The sequence below is a fragment of the Vanessa atalanta genome, chromosome 5 (genome assembly GCF_905147765.1).
Source record: "Vanessa atalanta chromosome 5, ilVanAtal1.2, whole genome shotgun sequence".
NCBI classification, from domain to species: Eukaryota; Metazoa; Arthropoda; class Insecta; order Lepidoptera; family Nymphalidae; genus Vanessa; species Vanessa atalanta.
Window position 1 is genome coordinate 4855667 of NC_061875.1, and position 24974 is coordinate 4880640.

At 31.8% G+C, this 24974-nt stretch overlaps 2 protein-coding genes across 2 annotated transcripts; both read left to right on the forward strand.

Annotated features, from left to right (window-relative positions):
- Nucleotides 1-1491: 1491 nt before the first annotated feature.
- On the forward strand, nucleotides 1492-9381 carry LOC125064393 (elongation of very long chain fatty acids protein AAEL008004-like). The gene is made up of 6 exons (XM_047671385.1): nucleotides 1492-1581; nucleotides 4771-4961; nucleotides 5939-6016; nucleotides 7802-7964; nucleotides 8099-8235; nucleotides 8945-9381. Exons 1-6 carry the CDS (start codon nucleotides 1521-1523, stop codon nucleotides 9101-9103), a joined length of 789 nt encoding a protein of 262 aa, XP_047527341.1. The 5' UTR covers nucleotides 1492-1520; the 3' UTR covers nucleotides 9104-9381.
- A 6356-nt stretch (nucleotides 9382-15737) lies between these two features.
- Nucleotides 15738-22476, forward strand: LOC125064390 (elongation of very long chain fatty acids protein 1-like). Its single transcript, XM_047671382.1, has 6 exons — nucleotides 15738-15927; nucleotides 16478-16668; nucleotides 17277-17414; nucleotides 20729-20834; nucleotides 21282-21418; nucleotides 22098-22476. The coding sequence occupies exons 1-6, from the start codon at nucleotides 15867-15869 to the stop codon at nucleotides 22392-22394; spliced, it is 930 nt and encodes a 309-aa protein (XP_047527338.1). The 5' UTR covers nucleotides 15738-15866; the 3' UTR covers nucleotides 22395-22476.
- Nucleotides 22477-24974: the final 2498 nt, after the last annotated feature.

Genomic DNA, 24974 nt, shown 5'->3' on the forward strand with positions numbered 1-24974 from the left:
AGTAGTGGCGCTTTTCTGTTTGCTTTTCTGTTTCCTCACCATCATATTACATCTGTTACGAGCAACTTTATATATGTACCGATGTCAGCACTTCTTTTATTTTTGTATCTCCTGAAGGCGCGATCACGTCGTGTCATTGCCATACGCACTTCTTGCGTTATCCACGGTACTGGTGGCCGTCTTATCTTAATCGGTCTTAGTGGAGCATGTTTATCGAAGAGCGATAAAATGTACGAGTTAAAATGGGAGACTATCGTCAAGTGACGAAGAACTGTATACCAGTGATAGGTCAAGTAAGTTCGCGTCCCTCATTAAAGCCTCATGATCCATTTTCGAAAAATTGCGTATCCACACAGTTGGAGGTTTTAATTTTAGGGGGGGGGTCTTAGCTTATAAGCCAAATATAAGAAATCGTGTTGAGAAAATCCGGGAGCCAATAATTGTCCATGCTTAAAGACATCATAGATAGAGGAAATCAAAGTTACATCTAATCAAGTATCAGGAGCATCCAAATTATGATGAGTGGGACCAAAAGGAAGAATGTAAAGAGCGATTGATTTTAAAAAGTTAGAGAGACGAAGAGAGCGAGTAGTAGATTTTAAAAGGTCAGTGTTCAAATCTCCGATGACAATAATATGTGAATAATCCGAAGACAGCGATTCAAGGACGAGTTCTAACGAATAAAAATAATCACAGGTCGGAGGGCAATAAATAACTCCAAGAACAGCTTTAATGCCCTTTAGTTAGACTTCAAGAAAAATGAATTCAGCAGTGAAAGAGAAAGCAGAAGGAGAGGTACTTAATATTGTATAAGGTATTTCGCTACGGAGATAGATAGCAACGCCTCCACCACCTTTACCTGTTTGGTCGTTCCGTATCAGGACAAAACCAGGTAGGCTATAAACGTTTGAACTAAGTGAAGGTTTAAGCCAACTTTCAGATACCAAAATGGCATCTACAGGGGCATTTGAAAAGGTGTCTAAGACATCAGAATAATGGGAAGGTAAACTTTGAGTATTTAAATGACAAATATTAAAAGTCTGAGAACAATTGAAGGGTTTCAGGGACATCAAAAGAGTCCTCATCTTCTCTGAAAGAGCAGCTACTGCATGCGGACATAAACACCTCGTCGTCATCATAATGCACTTAATAAGACAAAATTAGAATACGTATAATATGTATATATATAACAAATATTTAAAATTATGCTGATATTATGAATTACTCTAGTTTTCTAATACTATAAGTAACTACAAGTCATTTCTGCTTTCTAATCGTCTTAATCTTTGTCAATATTTATTTAGATGGTAAACATTAATTATGAGTTCTTCATCTCTTAATAAACACGACGCAAGAATTACACGGTAAGCAATTATTTATTCTGAATAAGTTTAAATCTTGAACTTTGGTCTAAATTGTATATACATATCCCCTGTTTATAAAATAGTGCGAAGTAAGTCTATATATTTTTGCTTAATGAAGCAACAGTAATCTACCAGCTCAGTCGTGTAACTTTAATAATGGAATCTGCCATACAAAATATTGTGAAGTATTACAACTTTTACTTCGATGAGCAAACTAGTGAGTTACAATATCTTATTTTATAATGACCTATATTGTGTAATGGATTTGTAATAATAAAATTAATGATTTGTTATAATATAATAAGTGAATTTTATCCCATAAAAAACATAAATGTAAAAATGAGAGCCAAGTCCAATATTATGAAATATACCTTGGTTGTTGACTTCAACGGCAAAAGAATTGAGATCTAAATGGGTGCCAAGTTCCTGGTCCTTCCTGAAATTTCTTTATAACTACATAAAATATCATTTCTTCTTATAACTTAGGATAATATATTGTAGCCTAAGGTCTGTCTTGGCTAGTTTGTGTTTATAATAACAAATTATAACTCAGAACATCTAAGAAGAATGGAGGATAGCTCATTATTGCTTAGTTAGTATTAACGTACATTAAGAGCTGCAATGGTCCAGTCACTATAAAACATGAATCTTAACCAGATATTGCGAGTTCATATCCAAACAAGCGCCATTGAATTTTTGCGTGCTTAATTTGTGTTTATAAATCATTTGTAACAGGTTTAGAACTTGCGAAGGCTATAATATAATTCGTATATGAGAACTAGCCAAGTCAGACCTTAGGTTACAATATATTATCCTAAGTTATAAGAAGAAATGATATTTTATGTAGTTATAAAGAAATTTCAGGAAGGACCAGGAACTTGGCACCCATTTAGATCTCAATTCTTTTGTCGTTGAAGTCAACAACCAAGGTATATTTCATAATATTGGACTTGGCTCTCAATTTTACATTTATGTTTTTGATGGGATATCACTATTTTTTGTATATAAATTATTAGTAGGTACTTATTAATAACAAAATTAATACCAAATGGTTTTTGTTAAACTATTCTATTTTCCTACGTTTACGGGGTATACTTGTCGTTTTTGTGATACGTTCTATATTTTCTTGTACCTCTGAAATGTTTGAGTGAATTGCCCATTCAGTGTCCGGATTATTTTTACGCGTTTTCTGTTTAGACTTAATTTGGCCAAGTCGGGGCAGTATAACGTGCGCAGACGGTTGTACTCTACAATAGAGCTCTCTTGTGCCTTGATTTGACTTGGACCTAAATTGATAAGATGTATTCCATCTAAGGTTTTAACTCTGGAGAGGCCAACGTAAGCCTGCTATTTACTAAATATAGAGGAGCCTATGTCGAGTAGAGTTCTGTCAAGGCATTGTGATTTGTGGTTAGTAGTAAAATATGCTAAGCAAATAGAGAATTGTTTCCTTTGAACATATACATAACTTAATACATATCTGAAACTTGGTTTTGACTTCTAGTTCGCAAATTAAATTATGTTTAAATTTAATTGTTATTTTACACGCGCTATTGCTGTTGTCGACGTCGCAATGTACCTTCTCTATTTTTCCAGTGGACCCATTCACCAGTCCTTTGCTGACATCAGCATGCTTGCTCGATACTATTCTTCCAAGCAATAAGGATCCCCGTTTGTAGCGCTAGAGTACATAGATAAACCATACCAGTTACGATATACATACTCTACTACAGTCTCACGAAACCTATTTTTTGTTGTATACTAGTATACTCAAACAAAGAATATGCAATCGAATAGACTAGGTAGCTTCCATCGGAAGGCATTGGAATAATACTTATGAGCGCGGTTGCTACTCGTTCGGACACGTCCGCGTCAATGTTTTATCGCAACGCTCCTAGCCCTCTGCTCCGTGTACCGAAATTCCTATTATTTTTTATATTTCTTTTAAGTATACCTAATGATTTTGCACCATTGATGTGCGCTAAATGCCAGATAATAACGTAATAAATACGAAAGTCGACTATACTCATAAGTACTAAAACGGAAATATTTGGATTTAAAAAAATTAAGGGTGGTATTCAACTCGTTATATATTCACGTGAAGACCTCAAAATCCACATTAAGACCGGCTGTTATAAGTTTTGATTGCTGGTTCTTACATAATTATTTTTTCAGTTATTACAGGAACTAAGTCTAGAAGTGTTCCTAATAGATCCAATAAAATGAAAAATTATAATAAAATGATAAAAATTTACCAGTTTCAGATTTTTACTTTGTATTGGCCTAATTATCTACCTGCATGCCATAGTTTCTAGGTCACCTGGAAGTAGGTTATAGTTTTGATCTATAGGTCAGTCATGATAAAAATGACGATTTTTAGACGTTAATATCTAAAAAACCATTTAAGATGCGTTTATGAAATTTGGAACACATATGTATCTTACGAGTCTCAATATATGAGCCAAATTTGACACGTTTATGTCAAATAGTTTTTGAGTTATGAGGAGGTCAAAAGTGGCTCCAAATGGTTCGTGTAATATTACACACGGTGCTGCTCGCCAGTTATGTTACTTGAAATTGGCTGACACGCTACCGCGTGTCTAGATATCATATAATTAGCACAATTTTATATCATTATAGACAATAGCGCTGTAAGAAATATTAACCATACCCTTACATCGTCAATGCGCCACCAACCTTGGGAACTAGAATGTTATGTCCCTTGTGCCTGTAGTGACACTGGCTCATTCGCCCTTCAAACCAGAACTCAACAATATGAGTACTGCTGTTTGACGGTAGAATATCTAATGAATGGGTGGTACTTACCTAGACGGGTTGCACAAAGCCTTACCACCAAGTAATGTGATCGTATTGGATCACAAATATTGGTAATCTATAAAAATAGTTATTTTTACTAGCTTTGCTCAATTGTAATAATTGACTTTATAAGAAAATAATGGGTATTTTTGCTACCTTATCTTCTGATTATATTCTGTCTGATATAATACAGAAAAGGATTTAACAAAAACGTTAATCTAATGTTGTGAAGAAATATTTTAAATTAAAAGTAAGCTCCAATTTCATATAACTCAATTAGACAGATATATAAAATACTATAATTACATATCCTCCGTCATTCATGAAAAGGGGTCATTTCAACGAAAAACCTATTAACTCCTTTTAACTTTCACCTGCTCACCATTCCCAGCCTCCTTAGGGATCTTCAAAATCAATTTATCATCCACGTGCTTAATTGCTATAGAGTTGACCCTCGATTCAGTTAAAACTTAATAAATCAATTGGCACATTGCTCAGATTCAAAGTTGAAGAGTATTCTATGTTTTAAAGAATATGATTGATTCAGAACACTACTTAGTGATTTATGATTATAATTCTTTATTTTCAGGTCCAATAACGCGAGATTGGTTTCTAGTTGGAAAACCTTATCAAGTAATAAGTCTTTTGTGCTTCTACTTTTACTTCTGCACGCGCCTCGGTCCTCGTTTTATGAAACATAGGAATCCCTACGATGTGTCCATTTTTATGAAACTTTATAATATAGCTCAAATACTCTTAAGTATATATATAATATGCGAGGTAAGATGTTTTTAAAATTATTGTTAGTTTATATATGTGTTTGTTTGATATTTTAAGTGACAATTTCGAGTCTAAACTTTTCGAGTGATGTGTCAATCGAATCAATGAGGTTTTTATTTCCTCATTCATGAATTTATGTAATTGTAATATTATAAAATAATAGGCTATTATTTATTTAAAGTCAAATATTTGGATCAAGTATATCTAATATGCAATATTAGGGTGCAATAAAATGGCATTGCAAAGCGTATAGTTTGCTTAGATCAGAATCGGTTCACTAAGCAACGTAGCGTGGCCATCTCCCTGAGGAAAAGCACCCTCGCCAATGGCATCCGTAGAGCTCTTACTATCGGGTTTTTGAAGCCTAGATAAGACAAAAGCGGCGAGTAACTTACGCAGGTAATGATCGATCAAAGATGTTTTGGAGAATAACTAAGTAAGATCGGAGTCAAATGAACGAAGATCGACGTATCGCCTCTGGGGTGCGGATTAGGTTACCAAAGATCATATGCTAGAAGCGTGCCCCGCATGGAAAGCGTAGAGAGAAATGCTGGTTCGTGAGGTTGAGCAAGACCTCTCCCTGCAGGAAAATCGTGTCAGAGAATCTTCTCAAGGAATCGGCGTTTATGCTAAAGCCTCCATAGGCGTGACCCACGGCCGTGTGACGCGTGAGGTGGGGGCCCTCTCATGTCCTGTTTCAGACAGCTCTAAAGAAGATGGCAACCAAAAGCTAGAGCGAGCGAGGAGTGCAGAGGGTAATATTTCCCTGGAAGATATTACCCCTGAGCATATCGCCCCTGACCCAACCAAGCAGCAAGAGAAGTACAGCACAGGAGGCGACGCAGTTGCGTTATATCAACACGATAGAATATAAAAATAATAGATTATTGATAGTATTATTGAATAACATAACTTTTAACAATATTTTTAAACATTTTTATTTTTATTATATTGTAACTTTTCTTTTATTATTTTAGGGTACAACATATTTTCTGTTTTATAATTTCAATATGAATTGCCAAGGATTAGACACTGATGAAGATATAGCACGATGGGTGAGAAAGTTTTAATTATTCTAGGAATTACAATGTTTAGTTCTAAAGCCCGATTCTCAATTTGATATTTAGATGTCGAAGACGTTAATAAGTCTTTCTAGCTGCGAATTCATTCAAACAAAAAAACCCATCATAGTTTTACCATTTGCTGTAAGTTCATGAGTCGGCATAATAACAGGCGAAAGGGTTATTATAACATCACACAGGTCTCTAAATATCAAGCAAAGACAGGAAGCACTCTTTTGTAGGAAGTTATATAAACCGTTTATATGTTACCATAAGATTACAAACATCGTTAGATTACAATCTATCTCGTCAGATTGTAAACTGTCGAAATATTGTGAACCATGAAATATGATTGCAATTTAACGCATTATTTTTCGCTATATGTGTATCATATATATGTATGATTTCTTTAAGTCGATCCTTTCTATTTTTAGCGGTTAATTTGAGGAATCAATTACATAAAGTACAGCTGTCTTGACTTGATATTATACCCATTCTTAAACGATTCAACATTTCGCCCCGCCCTGCTGCTCCGGTGTCGCATTGCGCGCCGTGTACCGAAATACCTAGTATTTAATTATTTATGATAATAATGATCTTACTCTAATGATGTGCGCTAAATATTGAAGCAATAATTAATACTAAATGCCAATTAATAACGTAATAAATATAAAAGTCGACTATACTCTTAATTATTAGTACTACTTAAATAAATAGTAATAGAAAATATTTGGATTAAAAAAATTAAAGGTGCTATTCAACCCGTTATATATTTACGTAAAGACCTTAAAATCCACATAAAGACTGGCTGTCATAAGTTTTCATTGCCTATTCTTACATTTTTTTTTATACAGTTATCACAGAAACTAAGTATATAAGTATTCCTAATAGAATCAAATAAGTGAAAAATTATAAGAAAATGATAAAAAATTACCAGTTCATTTTTTCCTTTGTATTCACCTTACCTATCTGCATGCCAAATTTAAACTTGCTAGGTCACTTGGAACTGGGTTAGAGTTTTGATTTATAGATCAGTCAGTGAAAAAGATGACGATTTTTGGACGTTAATATCTAAATAACCATTTGAGATGTGTTAATAAAATTTGAAGCACATATGTATCTCGCGAGTCTCAATATATGAGACAAATTTGACACGTTTATGTGAAAAAGTTTTTGAATTATGAGGGGGTCTAAAGTGGCTCCAAATGATTCGTGTAATATTACACAAGGCGCTGCTCGCCAGTTCTTTTACTTGAACTTGGCTTGACACGCTACCGCGTGTCTAGATATTATTCGATTATATAAATAACTATATAAATAACTAGGTATAATATTAAAGGTAACTTATTTTTAACATTAAAATAAGGGACCAAAAAATAGGACATTTATTAAGAGCCAAATGACGAAGAAGTTAGGACAAATAAAACTTAAGTACCCCGTAAGTACTAATTAATTTTCATATGATTTGTGCTTACAATAAATTTCGTTCTTGACAGTAAAGGAAAATTTTGTGAGGGATCTTACGTATTGTTTTGTGTGTGTTTGCCACATGTATAATCCACCAACCCGCATTGGAGCAACGAAGTAGAGTAAGATCCACCTAACCTTCTCCTTGAAACACTTTCACTTTACTGTATTGAAACTTTACTGAGACTCATGTAAAAGACGACGAACCAAATAAAAATGGAATAAAAATATTTTCAGTAAATCCGGCAGACAATCGCTTCATATTTATGACATTTTTGTATCGGGGCTTAAATAGTATTCTTTGTGTTTCAGATGGCTCGTGAGGTATGGACTTACTATATGATAAAAGTATCAGAATTATTGGATACTGTACTATTTGTCTTAAGAAAATCGAACAGACAGATAACGCCTCTCCATTTACACCATCACATGCTGATGACATTGACAGCGTGGTTCGGAAGTACATATACTCCAGGTATATATTATTCATTTATTAAAAGATTATTGTGTCAATTTCGACTTATGAAGCAAGAAAAACGATATAACTTTTTGTTTATCATTGATAAACTCTGAAACCAACAACAATAATGTTATTGAATCGTATTTCAGGTGGTCAAGGAATTTTGATAGGCTATGTTAACGCTTTTGTACATATGATCATGTACACGTACTATTTCATTGCTGGATGTGGTGACAAGTACAAAAAGTATCTGTGGTGGAAGAAACATGTGACGGAGCTGCAATTGGTAAGTTAGATTTTTTAAGGATAGATAAAAAACATTGTGCTTAATTTTATATTGTTTTTTCTTTTTTAATCTATCTCGAACTAATTGATTAAAATTTTTCATTAGTGCTATCTGATAGCCAACAATAATATTACAAATATCAAAATAATGCATATATCCAAGAATAAAATATAAATATTATCTACATCGAATTGATCACACCTGTGACAAAGAAATGTGTGGTCAGTGGAAACCAAAGATGGTCGTAGAGCACCCATTGTATTTTTTTATTCGTACTTTAATAATAACACTGCAAAAATATATTTAATAGCCAATGCAATATCCCATCGGAATTATTCAAGTACTCACCAATTATTTAGAAACTTTTGTTCTCATTCTACATCGGTCGCGTAGACAATTTGATCCCCACGAACAAAAATAAAGTGCAATGGGCTACGGAATATCTTCTTCGAGATTAATAATTTCGTGCAGTTCTACGATAGACCCAATCGAAACCAATACACAGTTATAGATCGTTATAAAATAATTATATTTTCGTCATCAATATAAATACGGAAAATTCGTCCAATCGAGATATTTTGAATTTAATTCAACTGCGTAACACAGAATTATTATATTGTATTGCACTTACGACTTTTGTCTATACTACTTAATATAATATCATCTATTCATCGAAATAATTATTAACACATTTTTTTTTCTTTTTCAGGCACAATTCATTTTTCTGGGATTACATAGTATAAATAGTTTGTTCTACGAATGTCAATATAAACTAATTTACAAGTTATTAACAATATTTTATACAACATTCTTTATAAAAAGCTTTGGTTCGTTTTACTATGATAATTATATCAAGAAAGTGAAATAATGGAATGAAGATGCAACCCCACGCTTCAATATCATACCTACACAAACTAACTAACTTATATACACAGCGTTTAATATCATTTTTAATGTGTTTGTGCTACTTAAATTAATATATTTACATTAATGATAATATGCCTACAAATTAGTATTCTTTTTTCTTTATTCGGTTCACCAACAACTTATAACATTTGTACATATCTATAAATAATAATAATAATAATATTGAAGCTTGTAAGTCCTGAAAAAAGTTATAAGTTGATTATAGGTAAACACCGCATGCAATAATAATTTAAATAAAGATTAACAATTAAATTCGATATTATGAATGGTAGAAAATCAGTAACAATAAAAAGTATACCAACGCTAAACTTCATTATAAGAAAAGTACAAAAAATAAATAAATTAAATGTATTTAAATGAAAAAAAAAAGAAACCATGTATATATATATATACTTTTACTCTTATCTCTAAACTCTACTTAAAACTACAAGGATTAATTTTTGGCATTCAGCAAGAGTTTCTTTTCAAATCAGATACATAGAGCTTATTAAAAAGTTTACCTACTCTTGGGATTTGCGTGTTAGCACCCATAACTATTGACCGCCTTGGCAATACAATAGCTATTTGATGGGCTTTCTTGAATATTTTGCCGGAATCCTTAATCTAAAGCAAGAAAGAAACAACCAATTTTGTTATTGAAAATTCGAAATAAAATAAATATCATTGCTAATTTTTTTCTACGATTTTCTAAGGATTCCGTGTTAAAAAAGTTAAGTCTTTGATTATAACTACGTAAAATTTTGACTTTTATAGCTGCAAAGATAAGTCTCAAGAGAATGCTTCAAAAAATTTTGCGAAGGTAGGAAGCAGTAACATAGGCCCGTAATTGAATACTAGGGTATTGTTATCTTTTTTTAAATATTGGAACCTCTTTTACAGTTTTCCAAGAAGATGGGAATACACCAGAAGCTAATAATTTATTATAAAACATTATAAGATGCTTTGTCAAATTTCATGCACATTAGATTCTAATATTTTGAGTTTCTTAAGGACATATTTTTCCGTTATGCTTATGATAGAGAAAGAGTCGTGATTATTTTTAATTGATTTAAAATGGTCATTACTTCTTGCACATAAGACTGAGGGATCACACTTAACATCGTATTTTTACACAGATGTGAAATAAGATGAAACATGTTACGTATTTCCACTCCGTCTGATGTTATAGTATTCCCGTTGGGCATTGTAGCAATATATGAACTAAAATACTTTTTTTTCGTTTTATGTACTAAAAAAGGGATGAAAAGTAATGAGATCTTAGTAATGTGATCTTCTATGTTACAGATGTAGAATTTAGCAAGTTTTTGTCAAAATTAATTTTTATCTTATTTTTTTCCTTAAGCATTTTATTGAGACTTCTGCTGTACCAAAAAGGAAAAAGTTTATTTTTTTATTTAAATTGGGAGAACAATTTCTGTAAAGCATTTTCAAGGATAGCATTAAATTCATTTCCTATTTCATTTTCAACACCGCAATAAATAAAAATTTCTGCCCAATCAACAGCATTAAATTATTCAGTAAAAATATTCAAAAATGTGCAATGAGGATCCAAATTCAGAAAGCACATATTGAAATCGCCGACTATGCCAATATTATATGTATCTATACAAGACTCTAGTTTTTTTTTAACAAAAGGAGGAGGTAGGTATATCTTTTTTATCACTTGCAAAATGTTTTTGTCGCTTTGATTTAATAGCTATTGGTACACCACCTCCTTCTTTTTTTTGTCTGCTTGAGGCACTTCTATATACCAAATATCTATCATCAAATAACTCTGAAATAAAACTTAAAATATAATCGTTAAGCAAAGTTCCTTAAGTACAGTTATATCAAAATGTTAACAACTTGAAGCTTTATAAAAATCTTTTGTTATTGTACGTAATCACGTGCTAAATAATAAATTCACTCGTAAATTTTGTTAATGTATGAATGAATCGTATTTTTATATTTTGGACACTAACATAAATAAAAAAAATCAAAAGAAAAATAAAAAACATCTCAAACTCATTATTTCTTGTGACAGATCATTTTAAAAAAAAAAGACTTATGTATATGTATATGTGCCAGTCTTAAATAGTGTGCCAAATAAAATAGTATTAATTAAAGTTTAACAAATTATTAAACAACTAATTATAACAATAATTTTATAATTACATAATAATGTAAACAAATAGCTTTGATTATAATCATTATTATATAATAATGTGATATAATTAATTATGACATCCTATGACAATGTGGGCAATGGGGATATTATGAGTATTATTAACCATTCCTAACACCGTATATGCACCACCAACCTACCTACGGGACCTAAGTTGTGATATTCCTCGTGCTTGAAGTTACACTGGCCCACTCATCCTTCGAATCGACCACATTACTAAGTATTCCTGATTGGCAGTAGAATATATGACAAGGGGATGGTATCTTCCCAGGCAGGTTTACATAAAGACTTACAACCAAGAATAAAATTAAACTCATCCATTTGTTACATCATCTTAAGCGTCCCTTAAAAACTTGTCGTGTCATTTATCTTTTTTTTATGTAAAATAAATATTAAAACATTGTAATTTTTTTTCTCAATAAACGATTTTAAAAAGTATAAAATTTTTTTTGAGTTTTGCTATGATGGCTCATTCATCTCATTACGATAACGAAGTCCCTCAATTGAGTATCTCCGTTTTACATATATTTTATAGATAAGTTACCGGCTCATACCGAGATAATTGTTTTAAAAAATCGAGAGATAAAGAAATTATTAATTTGCCAAATGCTGTTAATCCTTATCAAAATAAATAGCATTGTCAATTTGAAATGTATCAGAGTTATTGCTTTTAGACCTATACTGAAATGGAATTTGAACTTTCTTAAGTTTAACAGATATTACATTATTTATATACATATTACCCACAATGTTATTGACTTCTGACACGTTATTAGTACACCTATACACTAAAATGTATTTGAATATAAATCCACAGACATTATATTCAAAAACGGGACCTTCATAGAAATGTCTACATCATATTTGGAACCTAACTGTCAAATTTCAAGTTTGTAGGTGTTATAGTTTCTGAGATTTCGTGATTAATCAGTGGGTAGTTTTTCGATTTTTTGAGATATTTTTTCTTATTTAAAATTATGTTGATTGCACTTATCATTTACGCGTTTCTCCCTTATGAAGTATTTGTGGAACTCACCTTCACCAACTGTACCGAAATAGCGGCGAAATCTTCATCTTTTCGGGGGTCGCCATCACTCCAATATAGAGAACCCCCTTAGTCCCGACTACGCAAACGGCAGAAGAAAACGAGATATAGATAGATAGATATTCGAACTAAGTATACTGTTGGCCCTAATGGCCTCTACAGCGTCACCGGCTGGGGCAGCGGCGCGGGCTAGGCCGTGACCGACCGAAATTGTCCAGTATAAATTGAACCCTATTTCATATGACCGACTACATTGCTGAAAGAACAACTTACATTGGCCTCATAAATTATCAGTGTTTTTAACTTTGCGTTCACAGTAACTGTCAATGATAACCGTTTTACACACAATGGTTATGATATGGTCCAAAGTTTCAACCGAATCAACTTGACGGTATTTTTGCAATAAATATATAGATGTATTTTTTAAAATTGATATATCGTTTTTTATTTGTAAACCGATTTGAATAATATGCCTATAAAGCGTATATGTTACTCCGAGTTAACTACAGTATATCAGTGAAAGCCGCGTCCAAATCGTTATAGCCGTTTCCGAGATGAGCGGTAACAAACGAACAGACAAAAATTCTAGAAATCACATTTTTGTGATCTATAGTGTTAATAAATACCCCCTGTATAATTTTTTCTTAAATATCTTTTATGTAAAGAATTCGATCAGTTACGATTTTATTATATGTATAGATGTTCCAAAGTTAATGTATTATGCGATCCAAATAAGAATAGTAATGTCAGTGACCTTAACCTGTCAACGGGCACTTGAAAATTACGTCTTATAAAAACATATGACGTATTTATAACGTTATTTTTAACCTCATGGTTCTCATTTCATGCGTACCTAATATCAACACACATTACCCACATTACCGTACAGGGTTTATCAAAATTCAACAATAATCTTAATCTGCGTTGATAAATATCTATCTGACAAAAATATTTAAAAAATGAAGTCATGTAATTTTAAAATATAGCATTTAAAAAATGCTCGGTTTTAGTTAATAATTTTAAGGTCATTTGGCTTTCGTTCTAAAAATTTACTTATGCTAACCCACAAGTAAGTCTTTTTTTAATTGGCAATATTAATATACTAATCATATTACTCATATTTATGAAAAAAATATATAGATGTTAAGGTGTCTTCTAAAAGCAGTTCATTTAAAAAAAATATATTTATCATATAATTTTCTATGACACAGGATTGGAGAGGAGAGATTTTTAAGAAAAAGCATAATCAAAAGGCAATCTCATTCATTCGATAGGAATTAATTATTAATGTTATTATTTCTTACAAATATGAGAACATCGAAACAATTTTTTATTAAATATTGTAATTGTGTTTCTATGCATATTACGATAAAATCATTTTGTCTCATTTTGGTTCATTTAAATTAATTTCACTTTTAAGGTTTTTTAATGCAAATTAAGTTAAGTTTACGAGTCCTATTTTATATTCTCTTGTACCTTAATATAAAAAATAGATGTCTCGCGTTTGCTATTTTAGGGGTGACATAAAAGAAAAATAGTTCCAGAATTGATCCCTGTGAGATCTCTTTTGATTAACATAACTCTTCTGAATTTAAGGGTGTACATTTTCATTGACTGTACTTACTACATTGACACAAAAGATCTTGATGCTTGGTTATTTTTAAATAAACTTCTCGATTCAGAATATTAGAGGCCTAGATGTCTCCATCACTAATATTTCTCGTATCTATAAGATTATTAATCACTTATTCAAAACGAAAACTCAAAGGCAAAATGTCAGATCTATTTTTACTATATTCCGTTCACAGTATCGATACACAATATCGATCTTTAACTCTGCTAAAAGTTTCGTTAAAGTTGGAACCTGCTTCCTGACTGCATACTGCGTTTCGTGTATTTTATTTCTAACTCCACCAAGATCAAAGTCGTCTATATGTATTACTTTTTATTAAATGTGTTTTCTTTTCGGTGTAGAGATTTTTCGAGACAAGGAAGCAGCTATTTCACCTTCTTAAGTAATGGTGCTGATGGTTTTTTCAGACAAACCTGAAATTTAAAAAAGCCTTAATTAATAAACTCACAACGTTTAATTTACACTCACACATAATGGTACCGTTCACCGTTAAATTAACGATTTCACTTGTACGCACTTAGAAAATACTTTTACTAGATATAGTGTGTGCCGTGGATGGAACGTGAATAATGACCCATGACCCATATTGTTACAAATTTATTCATTTGTAAAAATTGACATTTTATGTAATAATCATTAATCTTAAATTATAACATTTCACTAAAGTAGAGAATTATTTTTCAACATACGGGAATTGTTTAATAGTAGGTAACATTATTTTACATACCTGTCATGGCAGCTATCCGCTTCAAACGGAATTACAGGACCTTTATTAGTTTTTTCCTTTTCACAAAATTTACGCACAGCTAGCACGATCTTTCTTCCTCTACTCTGAATTCTTTTTGGCATGATTAAATATAATTAATCACTGAATTTATCATATAACTCGAGGAGCCTTGAACAATTAGACAGTCAGTAATGCCAACCTTGCGCGCAGTCACTTTAATAGATGTCAGAGGTAAAATAATTGTGAACGGACTGTAATCTATCCTATTGTCTTTAATCGATTGGACGTCAGCAGACAGACAGCAGAAACATTAAGCAATTACATAAGTCAGAACACTTAAGAAATTATAGGTTCCCTTTTTTTAACAAATGTTAAGCCACTGTCAAATAAAAACGCAGCGATATGACAGCAGTCGATGTGAAGCAGTTTTTATAAATGGCAGTAAGGCTCAATTCAATATTTCTGAATGACATCTTAAAAAATATTAAATTTTGTTTTCATAAAATTTATTTTTCTACATATCAAGGAGATTTACTGTCTTCATATAATCGTATTTCAAATTGTAATAAATTAAAATAATCATTCCTAGAAACTTATAAACGAAACATCAAATAAATTACATGATACAACACACTAGATAAGTTTAGCTGTTTAGCTTTTAGTTTTAAACTCGATGAAACAAAAATGCGTAACAACAAAGAGACAAAAAAAATGTTTTAAACGCACACTTTTTTATACGTATATATATATATATATGTATAATTATAATTGTATTTAATATAATAATCCTGCATTGTGATCGTTGTAGTCCGCGCGTGAAGATGGGGCTGCTTTCTTGTATATCTAATATTTGACATTAACTTTGTATTGTACAATAGATGACTATTATAAAAATTTTAAACACGTATGTTACAAAAAAACAATTGAATTACATTAATTTAAATGCTAATGCATGCCATATAAAAATATTGTGATTTGAAAAATGCTTAGTCGATTAATAGGGACTACACGAAATGGTGGTGGCTACACAATTCTAATTATTACTGTAATAGTGTTTAATTATTAAATTAACTTCTAGTATATATTTAGTAACAAGGTTGCGTGAACTTTAATTTATGAGTCTATTTAATTCACAATGACGACAATTATAAATAAACTGTTAGTGGTATATGACATTCTGTTTGACGAAATAGTCGGTAAGAAATTTTTGCTTATATAGTCACTATCGAACCAAACTTTATCTGCTACTAAGTTGATATAATAAATATAGTAATATTATATAGCTAAACTCTACCCCGAGGCTATAAACTCTCATATCAAAAGCCTATTTGATTATAATTTTGTACGTATCTGATGATATTTTTATAATACAGTAATATAGGATGATCTCATTTAAGTTTTTAGGCTTTCTGGAAAGCCGCTGATGAGGTTTCAAACGCTTACCATTCATTGTGTCAGCAAGCAGCAATATTTCGTATTGTTGTGCTTCGGTTTGGAGTATGACTGAGCCAGGGCAACTACGGGCACAAGTGACATAACATCTTCGTTCCAAGGCTGGTGACGAATTAGCCAGTCTTCCTATCTATATAAAAAAATAAAAAACACAAAATCTAAACACGACTCACAATTTACATATAATAAGTATATAAATGATACAAAGCACATTATTTAAGTTAATGTCGTATGCTAATTATTGAATAGTGTGTGACATTAACATTTTTTATTCAAATTTTCTTGTTTTTATAGATCCGAGGACGAAAAATTGGTTTTTAATAGGCAAGCCGTTTCAATGCATTTTTATCTTAGCGGTTTATTTAATGTTTGTATTAAAATGGGGGCCTAGGTTCATGAAGAATCGTCCATCTTACAATATAGATACAATAATGATTATATATAACGCAATACAAGTGATTTGCTGTGCCTATATATTTATTGCGGTAAGTATTATAATGATAATTTTAAAAGATTAATATTCTCAAACATCTTGTCCGAATTTAGAATTTGTTTATTATATTTTAATAATTGTAGCTCCTTATGGAAATTATAATCTAAGCTTAGTTAGAAATGTTTGTTAACCATTTTGTATTTAACTCTAAAACTTAAACAAAAAAACTGATGAAATCATTGTGGCCTGTGTAAGATCAAAAATATTTAGTTAATTGAATTAATCTTAAAGGAAAATAATTAAAAAAAAAATAGAATGTCTGGTTAGCAGCTTTGAATTATGTTCGTGACTAATTTTTGTAAGATTATAAATATGTATACTCCATTCCACGAAACGAACTCTCATAAGAAATAACCCTTGTTTCAATCATTAGCAAAAGCGCGTTAATGACTTTTATAGGACAAATAATTTCTTAGGATTGTCTTACATGCCGGATTCGTCTCGCTTATTTCTACCCGCGCGCATCGACCAATGAGGTGCGAGTATATTGTTCCTTGGGAGTTCGACTTGTGGAATTTACTATAGCTATATTTATCATACTCCTCCAACGTACAGTTTTATAGAATTACCATTGATTGTGATTTTTTTTATTCATTCTAGGGAATAATAGAAGCATGGGGTTGGAAGTACAAATTGTTTTGCGAGCCTGTCGACTATTCGAATTCTAAATCAGCTTTAGAAGTAGCATCAATTACGTACTACTATTTTTTACTGAAAATTTTGGATTTAATGGATACGGTATGTTTATTACTTTATTATATTTCTATTGTCATAAGTAGGCGAGATGGTTAATGAGCCGACTGCTAGTAAGTGGTGACCACCGCCCACACACATCGTCTCTGTGTAATGAGTAAATAACGTTAGGTGAAAGAGAATAAGAAGTTGCACACGTTGTGCCTGTATTTACAATCGGTTAGCTCGTCCTTTTATTAATAAATAGACCGACGGCATTATGGCCATCTGATGGTAAGTGGTGTTGTGTTTCACCAACTTTGGGAAATAATATGTTATGTCCCTTTTGCCTGTAACTTGGCTTACTCACCTATCAAACCAGAACACAACATAAAAAAGTATTGCTATTTGGCGGTGGTATTGATGAGTGGGTGGTACTTATCCAAACTGGCTTGCACACTGCCTCATCACCAAGTAAGCTGCTACTTTCAAACCAAAACTTGACAATACTAAGTAATGTTTACAGAGAATAAGTTGTGAGGGGGTAACCCAACCAGACGGATTTTCATACCCTATCAACAAGTGAATTATAAAGCAATTTTTCAGATAAATTTCAATGTGTGGATCGAAATTTGCAACTAAAATTTATTAATAAATAGTTGTTAATATATTTTTGAAAATTTTGCCCACACTTTTGTTTGTTAGAAAAATGTTTTAATACATTGATAATATCAATTTTGTTGCTATAGGTATCCTGACCTTATCACATTTAAAAATTACCCTTGTTTATATTATGCTTTTAGAAAAGTTTAAAGTACTTTATTTCATTGTTGTAAAATTAATTAACAATCAAATATATGTAATTATTTCACCCAAGAATGTCAACAGTTATTTAAATATTATGTTAGCATTTAATTTACTGAATATATTAGATTCGTACTTCTCTTTATTCTGGATCATAGTTGATATATTTTTCGTTCCTAAAATTAAATGAATAATGGAAATTTTATTACGCGTTAGTGGAAACTTAAACACTCACCTAGGTCGACGACCAGTAGGGCCAATCAGATAATTTTATTTCTGGTTAATTAGAATTATGTAAACTCACTCATTAGCAACCAGTAATCTGGATGATGAAGTCTTTACAGGTCCATTCCTCGAAAAGAAAGTAAAGCTTTTCGTCGGTCTTGCATCTCGACTTTTGGTATTATCATTAAACACACTTGGTGATTGACTTTTTATTAATTACACCTGAATTAATCTTAACGGACCTTCAAGAGAATTATTTATTTTACTTAATTACTCAAGATTGACGAACATACATATATTTATATTTAACTAACATGACTGTATATTTAGATTGTTGAAAAAGAGTAACAACTGATTTTCTTGTCGGTTCTTCTCGGTATAATCTACATTACGAACCGGTGGTAGCTTTACTTAATATAGTTTGTTAAATGACAATTCAAAAGTGCTTGTAAAAGCCTACTTGAATAAAGTATATTTTGATTATAAAATCTATTGAATTTGAAGGAGTAATGATAAACTAAACATTCGATTTGTAAATAGTTCTGCTGTTCATGACAAACAAATCTTCATTAAAATGTATTTTGTTATAGTACAAACTATTCCTTTTCACTACTTTTATTCACTATAAATTTACTCCTAAAGTCCCAATAAAACTTTGCCGACATTAAAATTGCAGTTTCTTCGCTGATCCGTTATAAATATCATAGATTATTCAAGATCTCGACCAATGATATCGCGAAAATTGTTTATGTCAAAGTTGTTTATATTTATTTACTCCTCTTGTGGTTAGAATAGGCTATACAAATATTTCGTTCATTTGTATCATGTAATTAACTCGTACATTTAATTTGCATTACCAGCCTGTAAATTTTCCTACTGCTGGGCTAAAGACCTCCTCTCCCTTTGAGGAGAAGGTTTGGAGCATATTTCACCACACTGCTCCCATGCGGGTTGGCGGAATTCACATGTGGCAGAATCTCGTTGAAATTAGACACATGCAGGTTTTCTCACGATGTTTTCTTTCCTCGCCGAGTACGAGATGAATTATAAACACAAATTAAGCACATGCAAATTCAGTGGTCTTTTGTGGCTTGTCTGGGTGTGAACCCGAAATCATCGGTTAAGATGCACGCGTTCTAACCACTGGGCCATCTCGGCTCCATACATTTAATAATATCATAATAATAGTTAACACTTCAAAAGGTAACAATGAAATACAAATACTCTTTATCGTATATAAATGAAACTTATACAAAGAATAGATTCAAGGAAGGTGTACGTAATCGTGTTTATTACCAAGACTTTTTAGACAATTTCTAGAGGTGGGAAAAAAGCGCGATAGGTTTTAAGGACTAAACAAATGTACAAACAGAAACAAATATAGTTTTTTTAAATTATTTATTGAGTAGAAAAATTAATTATCCAATAAATTTATATTAGTACTTAAATAAAATAAAACGAAACGTTCCGGTTTGAAGGGTGAGTGAGCCAGTGTAACTACACAAGGGACATATCATCTTAGTTCTTAAGGTTGGTAGCGCATTGGTGATGTAAGTATTGATTAATATTTCTTACAGCACCATTTTCTATAAGAGGCGATGACCACTTACCATCAGGGTCATTTGCTCGTCCGCCTACGGCTATCATAAAAAAAAGAAAAAATAATCTCCACTTGACCTATAGAATGGACAATCATTTCAGTAGTTATTTTTAGAGTCAGTTTTGCTCGGCCATGTTATGAATTAATACGCATTTGAAGCATTATTAAGTTGTATTTACAAATGTGTGCGCTTAGCATAAAAAAAACTGACTAACGGCTAGGGTTCCGTATAATTGTTTAATTAATTCGTCGATCACAAGTTGAGGGTAATCGGAATTCTCCTTTTACTTATACTACATATTATCTTCTTAGTAAACTTCTGTATAATGTCTTCTTCTTAATAATGTCATCGGAAAGTACCCTATAGATTTCGATTGCCTTGAGTGTCAAAATATTTGGCAGATACAGATAAATGGCCAAATCATATAATTACGTTGACTTAAAAGTTCGATTTTTTACACCAAGGGATTGCATTTGTTGCATTAGTAGATAACTCCACGCGTTCTTAAGAAAGTGGTCTTGACGGTGCGACGGACAATGTTGTTCTGTTACATCATCACATCATCACCATCATCATCATATCACTTCTGTTTTTCTTTTTTCGATAAAAACCCCGATAATTAACCTATGATTAATAAAAAAACATGTAAAACTACTCGAAATGATAAACCTAACAAAAACAACAAATTTATTAACATAGTATTAATATAATAAACTGACATTGAGATCTTAGTTTTTCAAATTTTTTCAGGTATTCTTCGTTCTCAGGAAGAAGTATAATCAAATATCGTTCCTACATATTTACCATCACGCTGGAATGGTGATCCTCATTTGGGGTGCTGTTACATACGTGCCTGGTAAATATTTTGTATATAGTCCCTTTAAGGTTAAAAGTACGCTTAAACGTTTTGTCGCTCAAATTGATATGATACATAACGCCCATCGGTCGGATATACGATTAAATAATAATAGAATTTATTATTTGAAGATTGTATTGAAACTGTAATTTAGGTATATCGTGATCTAATTTACGCCCCCCGAAAATAAACAATAAGTATCAATTCCTACGACGAATTATTGGTACTTTGCATGTAATTAAAAAAAAAACGCTTTTGAATTCATTGTAAAAATATTTTACCAAACGGTTTTTGAATTATTAAAATCATACTTTTGTGCGAACGCGTTTTATAAGTATTATCCGCTTGAAGAATCTATTTTCATGATATTATATTTTGATGATATTATATTGTTTTATAAAAATATATCAATCATGTTTTTATTACTAAACGTTACGTTTTTTCTAGGAGGCCATGGCACATTGGTTGGAGTAATAAATTCATTCGTACACACTGTGATGTATTCGTACTATTTAATAAGTGTTGCTATGCCAAAGACAAAGGAATTGTTGTGGATTAAGAAGCATGTGACACAAATTCAAATAGTAAGTTAATCTTTGTCATAAATTAGAAATAAAACTTCATATTTCACAATCAGCCCATCTAGTAAGTGCCTCGTACTAGGACTCTTGTGTCATGAATAGGAAACACGTACAGTCGGGGTAAGAAAAGGTTCGTCACCTTAAGGTCTATTTTCGTGTGCTCAGTATGCGCGATACTCTGCTTTACCGAGTATGACATATTGCGTCGCAATGTACACTATTTTGAACCTAGTTATCATACTATGTTAGATTAATTTTATGTGCATTTTTCTGTTTAATACCTTAGTTTCAAAATGTACTAAGAGCTTACGACTTGATACATGAATGAATTTGAAAACTGACGAAGGTTTTCTTACTCCGACTGTACAATACAACACATAGTTATCAACATATCATATATACGAGATGATGATAGTAGTGACAACTGCGTCACTTATCAACAGGTAATCAAATGAACTATTATTTATAGGAAATTAATATTTTATGTTGTTTTCCCCTGCCAAGAACTTCATGCATGTCACTGGTGTATCTTTAGAAACCAACGCAAATTAACTTTTGACAAAAGTAATATTTGAATGTATAATAAATAAATGAAGGAAACATAATATTCTGTCCAATTCAAGCATGTACATATTATATTATATATGTAAGTGATTAGTTTTATAATCCTTAATATTTACAGTTACAGTTTTTCCTGTGTGTGGTGCACATGGGCAGTATAGCGTTTATGCCTAACTGCGAGTATCCCAGATGGACTGCCGCAGTCTTCCTTCCACAGAATTTATTCATTCTTATACTTTTTATGGACTTCTATATTAAGACATATATCAAAAAACCCAAAACGACCATTCCTGTTACGAAATTAGAAGAAGAATCACGTGAAAGTGATGTAGGTTGTAATAATTTAAAAGGAAAAGAAAACCACGGAAGTGTTCAGCGTATTATCAAATCGGAGAAAATAGAATCGAAGTTGATTTGAAGAAAAGTATATTAGATAATAAGTCTTATAATTAAATGTATTATTTAAGAGTTTATTATTGACATTAAAATAATATTATTTCCTTTCTAGTATTCCTTTAAGAAATATCAATCATTCATCATATCAAAAATGCGTCAACGACCTTGGGAACTAAGATGTTACGTCCTTTGTGCAGTCACACTGGCCCAGTGATCCTTTTAGTCGGAATATAACAACAATAAGTATTTCTGTTTGTCAGTTGACTATCTGATGAGTGTTTGGTGTCATTAAGTCTACCAAAAATGAACAAGTTAATAAATTGTTGGCTAGGTCTCACTTTTCTCTCCTACCGAAATCAACCAACATTTTCTGTATTGTACGCTGAAGTAATTTCGTCTTAATAGTAGTATTGATGAAAACCAGGCTGTCGAAAAATAAACTAGTTCATACCTTTGAAGAACCCAGGATATTGCATTTTTCACATTTTTTTAAACCTAATTAACTTAGTGTATGAAGTTGCCTAAAGCTGATAAACATTTTATATATACAATTAACAGCCTGTAAATTTCCCACTGCTGGGCTAAGGCCCCTCTCCTTTTGAGGAGAAGGTTTGGAGGATATTTCACCACGCTGCTCTAATGCTGGTTGGTGGATATACATGTTGCAGAATTTCGTTGATACTAGACACATGTAGGTTTTCTCACGATGTTTTCCTTCACAGCCGAGCACGAGATGAATTATAAACACAAATTAAGCACATGAAAATTCAGTGGTTCTTGCCTGGATTTGAACCCGCAATCATCGGTTAAGATGCACGCGTTCTAACCAATAGGCCATCTCGGCTCGAGCTGATCACAACATGTTTGTTGATTTTTAAAAAAGTTAAAGAAAACTGTAAACCTATTATATCCCAGAATATAAAACTAAAGGCAGACAGAGCGCACGGAAGAGAAACGACGCGTCATTTTCTTAATACTCCAAAAGTTCACTTTAATTGAAAATTATTATCCAATTAACAAATTGTTAATTACAACACACACTAACAATTTTCATTCGCTTTTGATTTGTATTCGCTTTTTTGCTGCACTATAATGTTTCGTCGGCTCCATCTGCCTTGTACAATCTGAAGCCTATATAGTCAATTTTGCCAAGTGGGAAGAACGAACTATTTCTTACACTGACAATACGCTGCTATCAATACAACTTAAAATATATATTATATCTTTTGATGACCTATGATTTTCGACGATAATTGATGTGTGGTAATCATCCAGACGAGCCTGCACAAAGCCCTCACACTGAGTGTATGGGTATGAACTTATTAATATTTTTTCATTCTCGGTATAGTAATAAATATATTCCAATATATTTTTGAAAAATATATCCACATAGCAATAGAAAAAGAGTACAGACAATCTTACCATATTAGGAAAAATCAAATACAAATGAAAGAAATCTTTATTTGTATAAATATACAACACTTCAAGTCTAAGGCTTGAGAAGAAGGCCACCCATGTTGACCCAGTGGTTAGACGATGGGAATCCTAACCGATGATTCAGAGTTTCAACTTGAGTAAGAACCACTGAATCGTAATGTGCTTAATGTGTGCTTATAATTCATCTCGTACTCGGCGGTGAGGAATAATATCGTGAGTAACCCTGCATGTTGCGGATGAAAATCTGCCACGTGTATTATAAACCAGCATTAGAGCTGTGTTGTAGAATAAGCTTCAAACCATCTACTAGAGTAGTTCATGGTATCAGTAATATTTCTAAGCCTGATCGAATAACTAATAACGCTCGTATCATAAATGCAAAGACCTTCCTAAACATTGAGTAATTCTGTAAAATAATAAAATGAATATTTACAAATGAATTAAGTAAATAATTACATTTACCCACATCATATAATATTGTAAGTTAGCTATGTGCTCATATTTAGTGTATATCCTCATACTTATATTTAATTAGTTGTTAAATTAACAGTTAGTTGTATTCACTACGAGTGAGCCAGTGTAATCACAGGCACAAGGGATATAACATCTTAGTTCCCGAGGTTGGTGGTGCATAGGTGATGTAAAGAATGGTTAATATTTCTTACAGCGCCTTTGTCCATGGGCGGTGGTGACCACTTACCATCTGGTGGCCCATATGCTCGTCCGCCAACCAATGACATAAAAAAAAAAAAAAAAAACTATCATAATAATATTTGTTATTTATTTCGTCAGTTAAAGCCATCGCAGAAAATTATTCTACCACTACAAACTATTTCTGTAATATCAATACAATTTCTATAAATCCATACTCACCAACCTTTATACTACCATTTTTTTATATGAATAAAAAATCCCTATAAAATAACGTATCAAGTTACTTAAATCAATCACAATTAAAAACAAATTCCATTACATTAAATGCAATGTACAAATAAATGTATACGTAACAAATCACAAAACTTGGTAACATATAGTAACGATTTGGTAACATATAAATAATAAGTTAATATCAATAAAAGCAGTTACAATCCGAACCATTGTTAAATCCGTGTTAAAACAATAATCAACGTTTTTGAAATGTTATTTAAAACCAAAAATAACTCTA

Excerpts from the sequence above, each read along its gene's own strand:
- LOC125064393 (XM_047671385.1), top strand. The coding sequence starts at position 1,521 with ATGGAATCTGCCATACAAAATATTGTGAAGTATTACAACTTTTACTTC. Across the intron at positions 7,965-8,098 it reads CGGAAGTACATATACTCCAG|GTGGTCAAGGAATTTTGATA; the intron begins GTATATATTATT and ends ATCGTATTTCAG. Across the intron at positions 8,236-8,944 it reads ATGTGACGGAGCTGCAATTG|GCACAATTCATTTTTCTGGG; the intron begins GTAAGTTAGATT and ends TTTCTTTTTCAG.
- LOC125064390 (XM_047671382.1), top strand. The coding sequence starts at position 15,867 with ATGACGACAATTATAAATAAACTGTTAGTGGTATATGACATTCTGTTT. Across the intron at positions 15,928-16,477 it reads TCTGTTTGACGAAATAGTCG|ATCCGAGGACGAAAAATTGG; the intron begins GTAAGAAATTTT and ends TTGTTTTTATAG. Across the intron at positions 16,669-17,276 it reads GTGCCTATATATTTATTGCG|GGAATAATAGAAGCATGGGG; the intron begins GTAAGTATTATA and ends TATTCATTCTAG.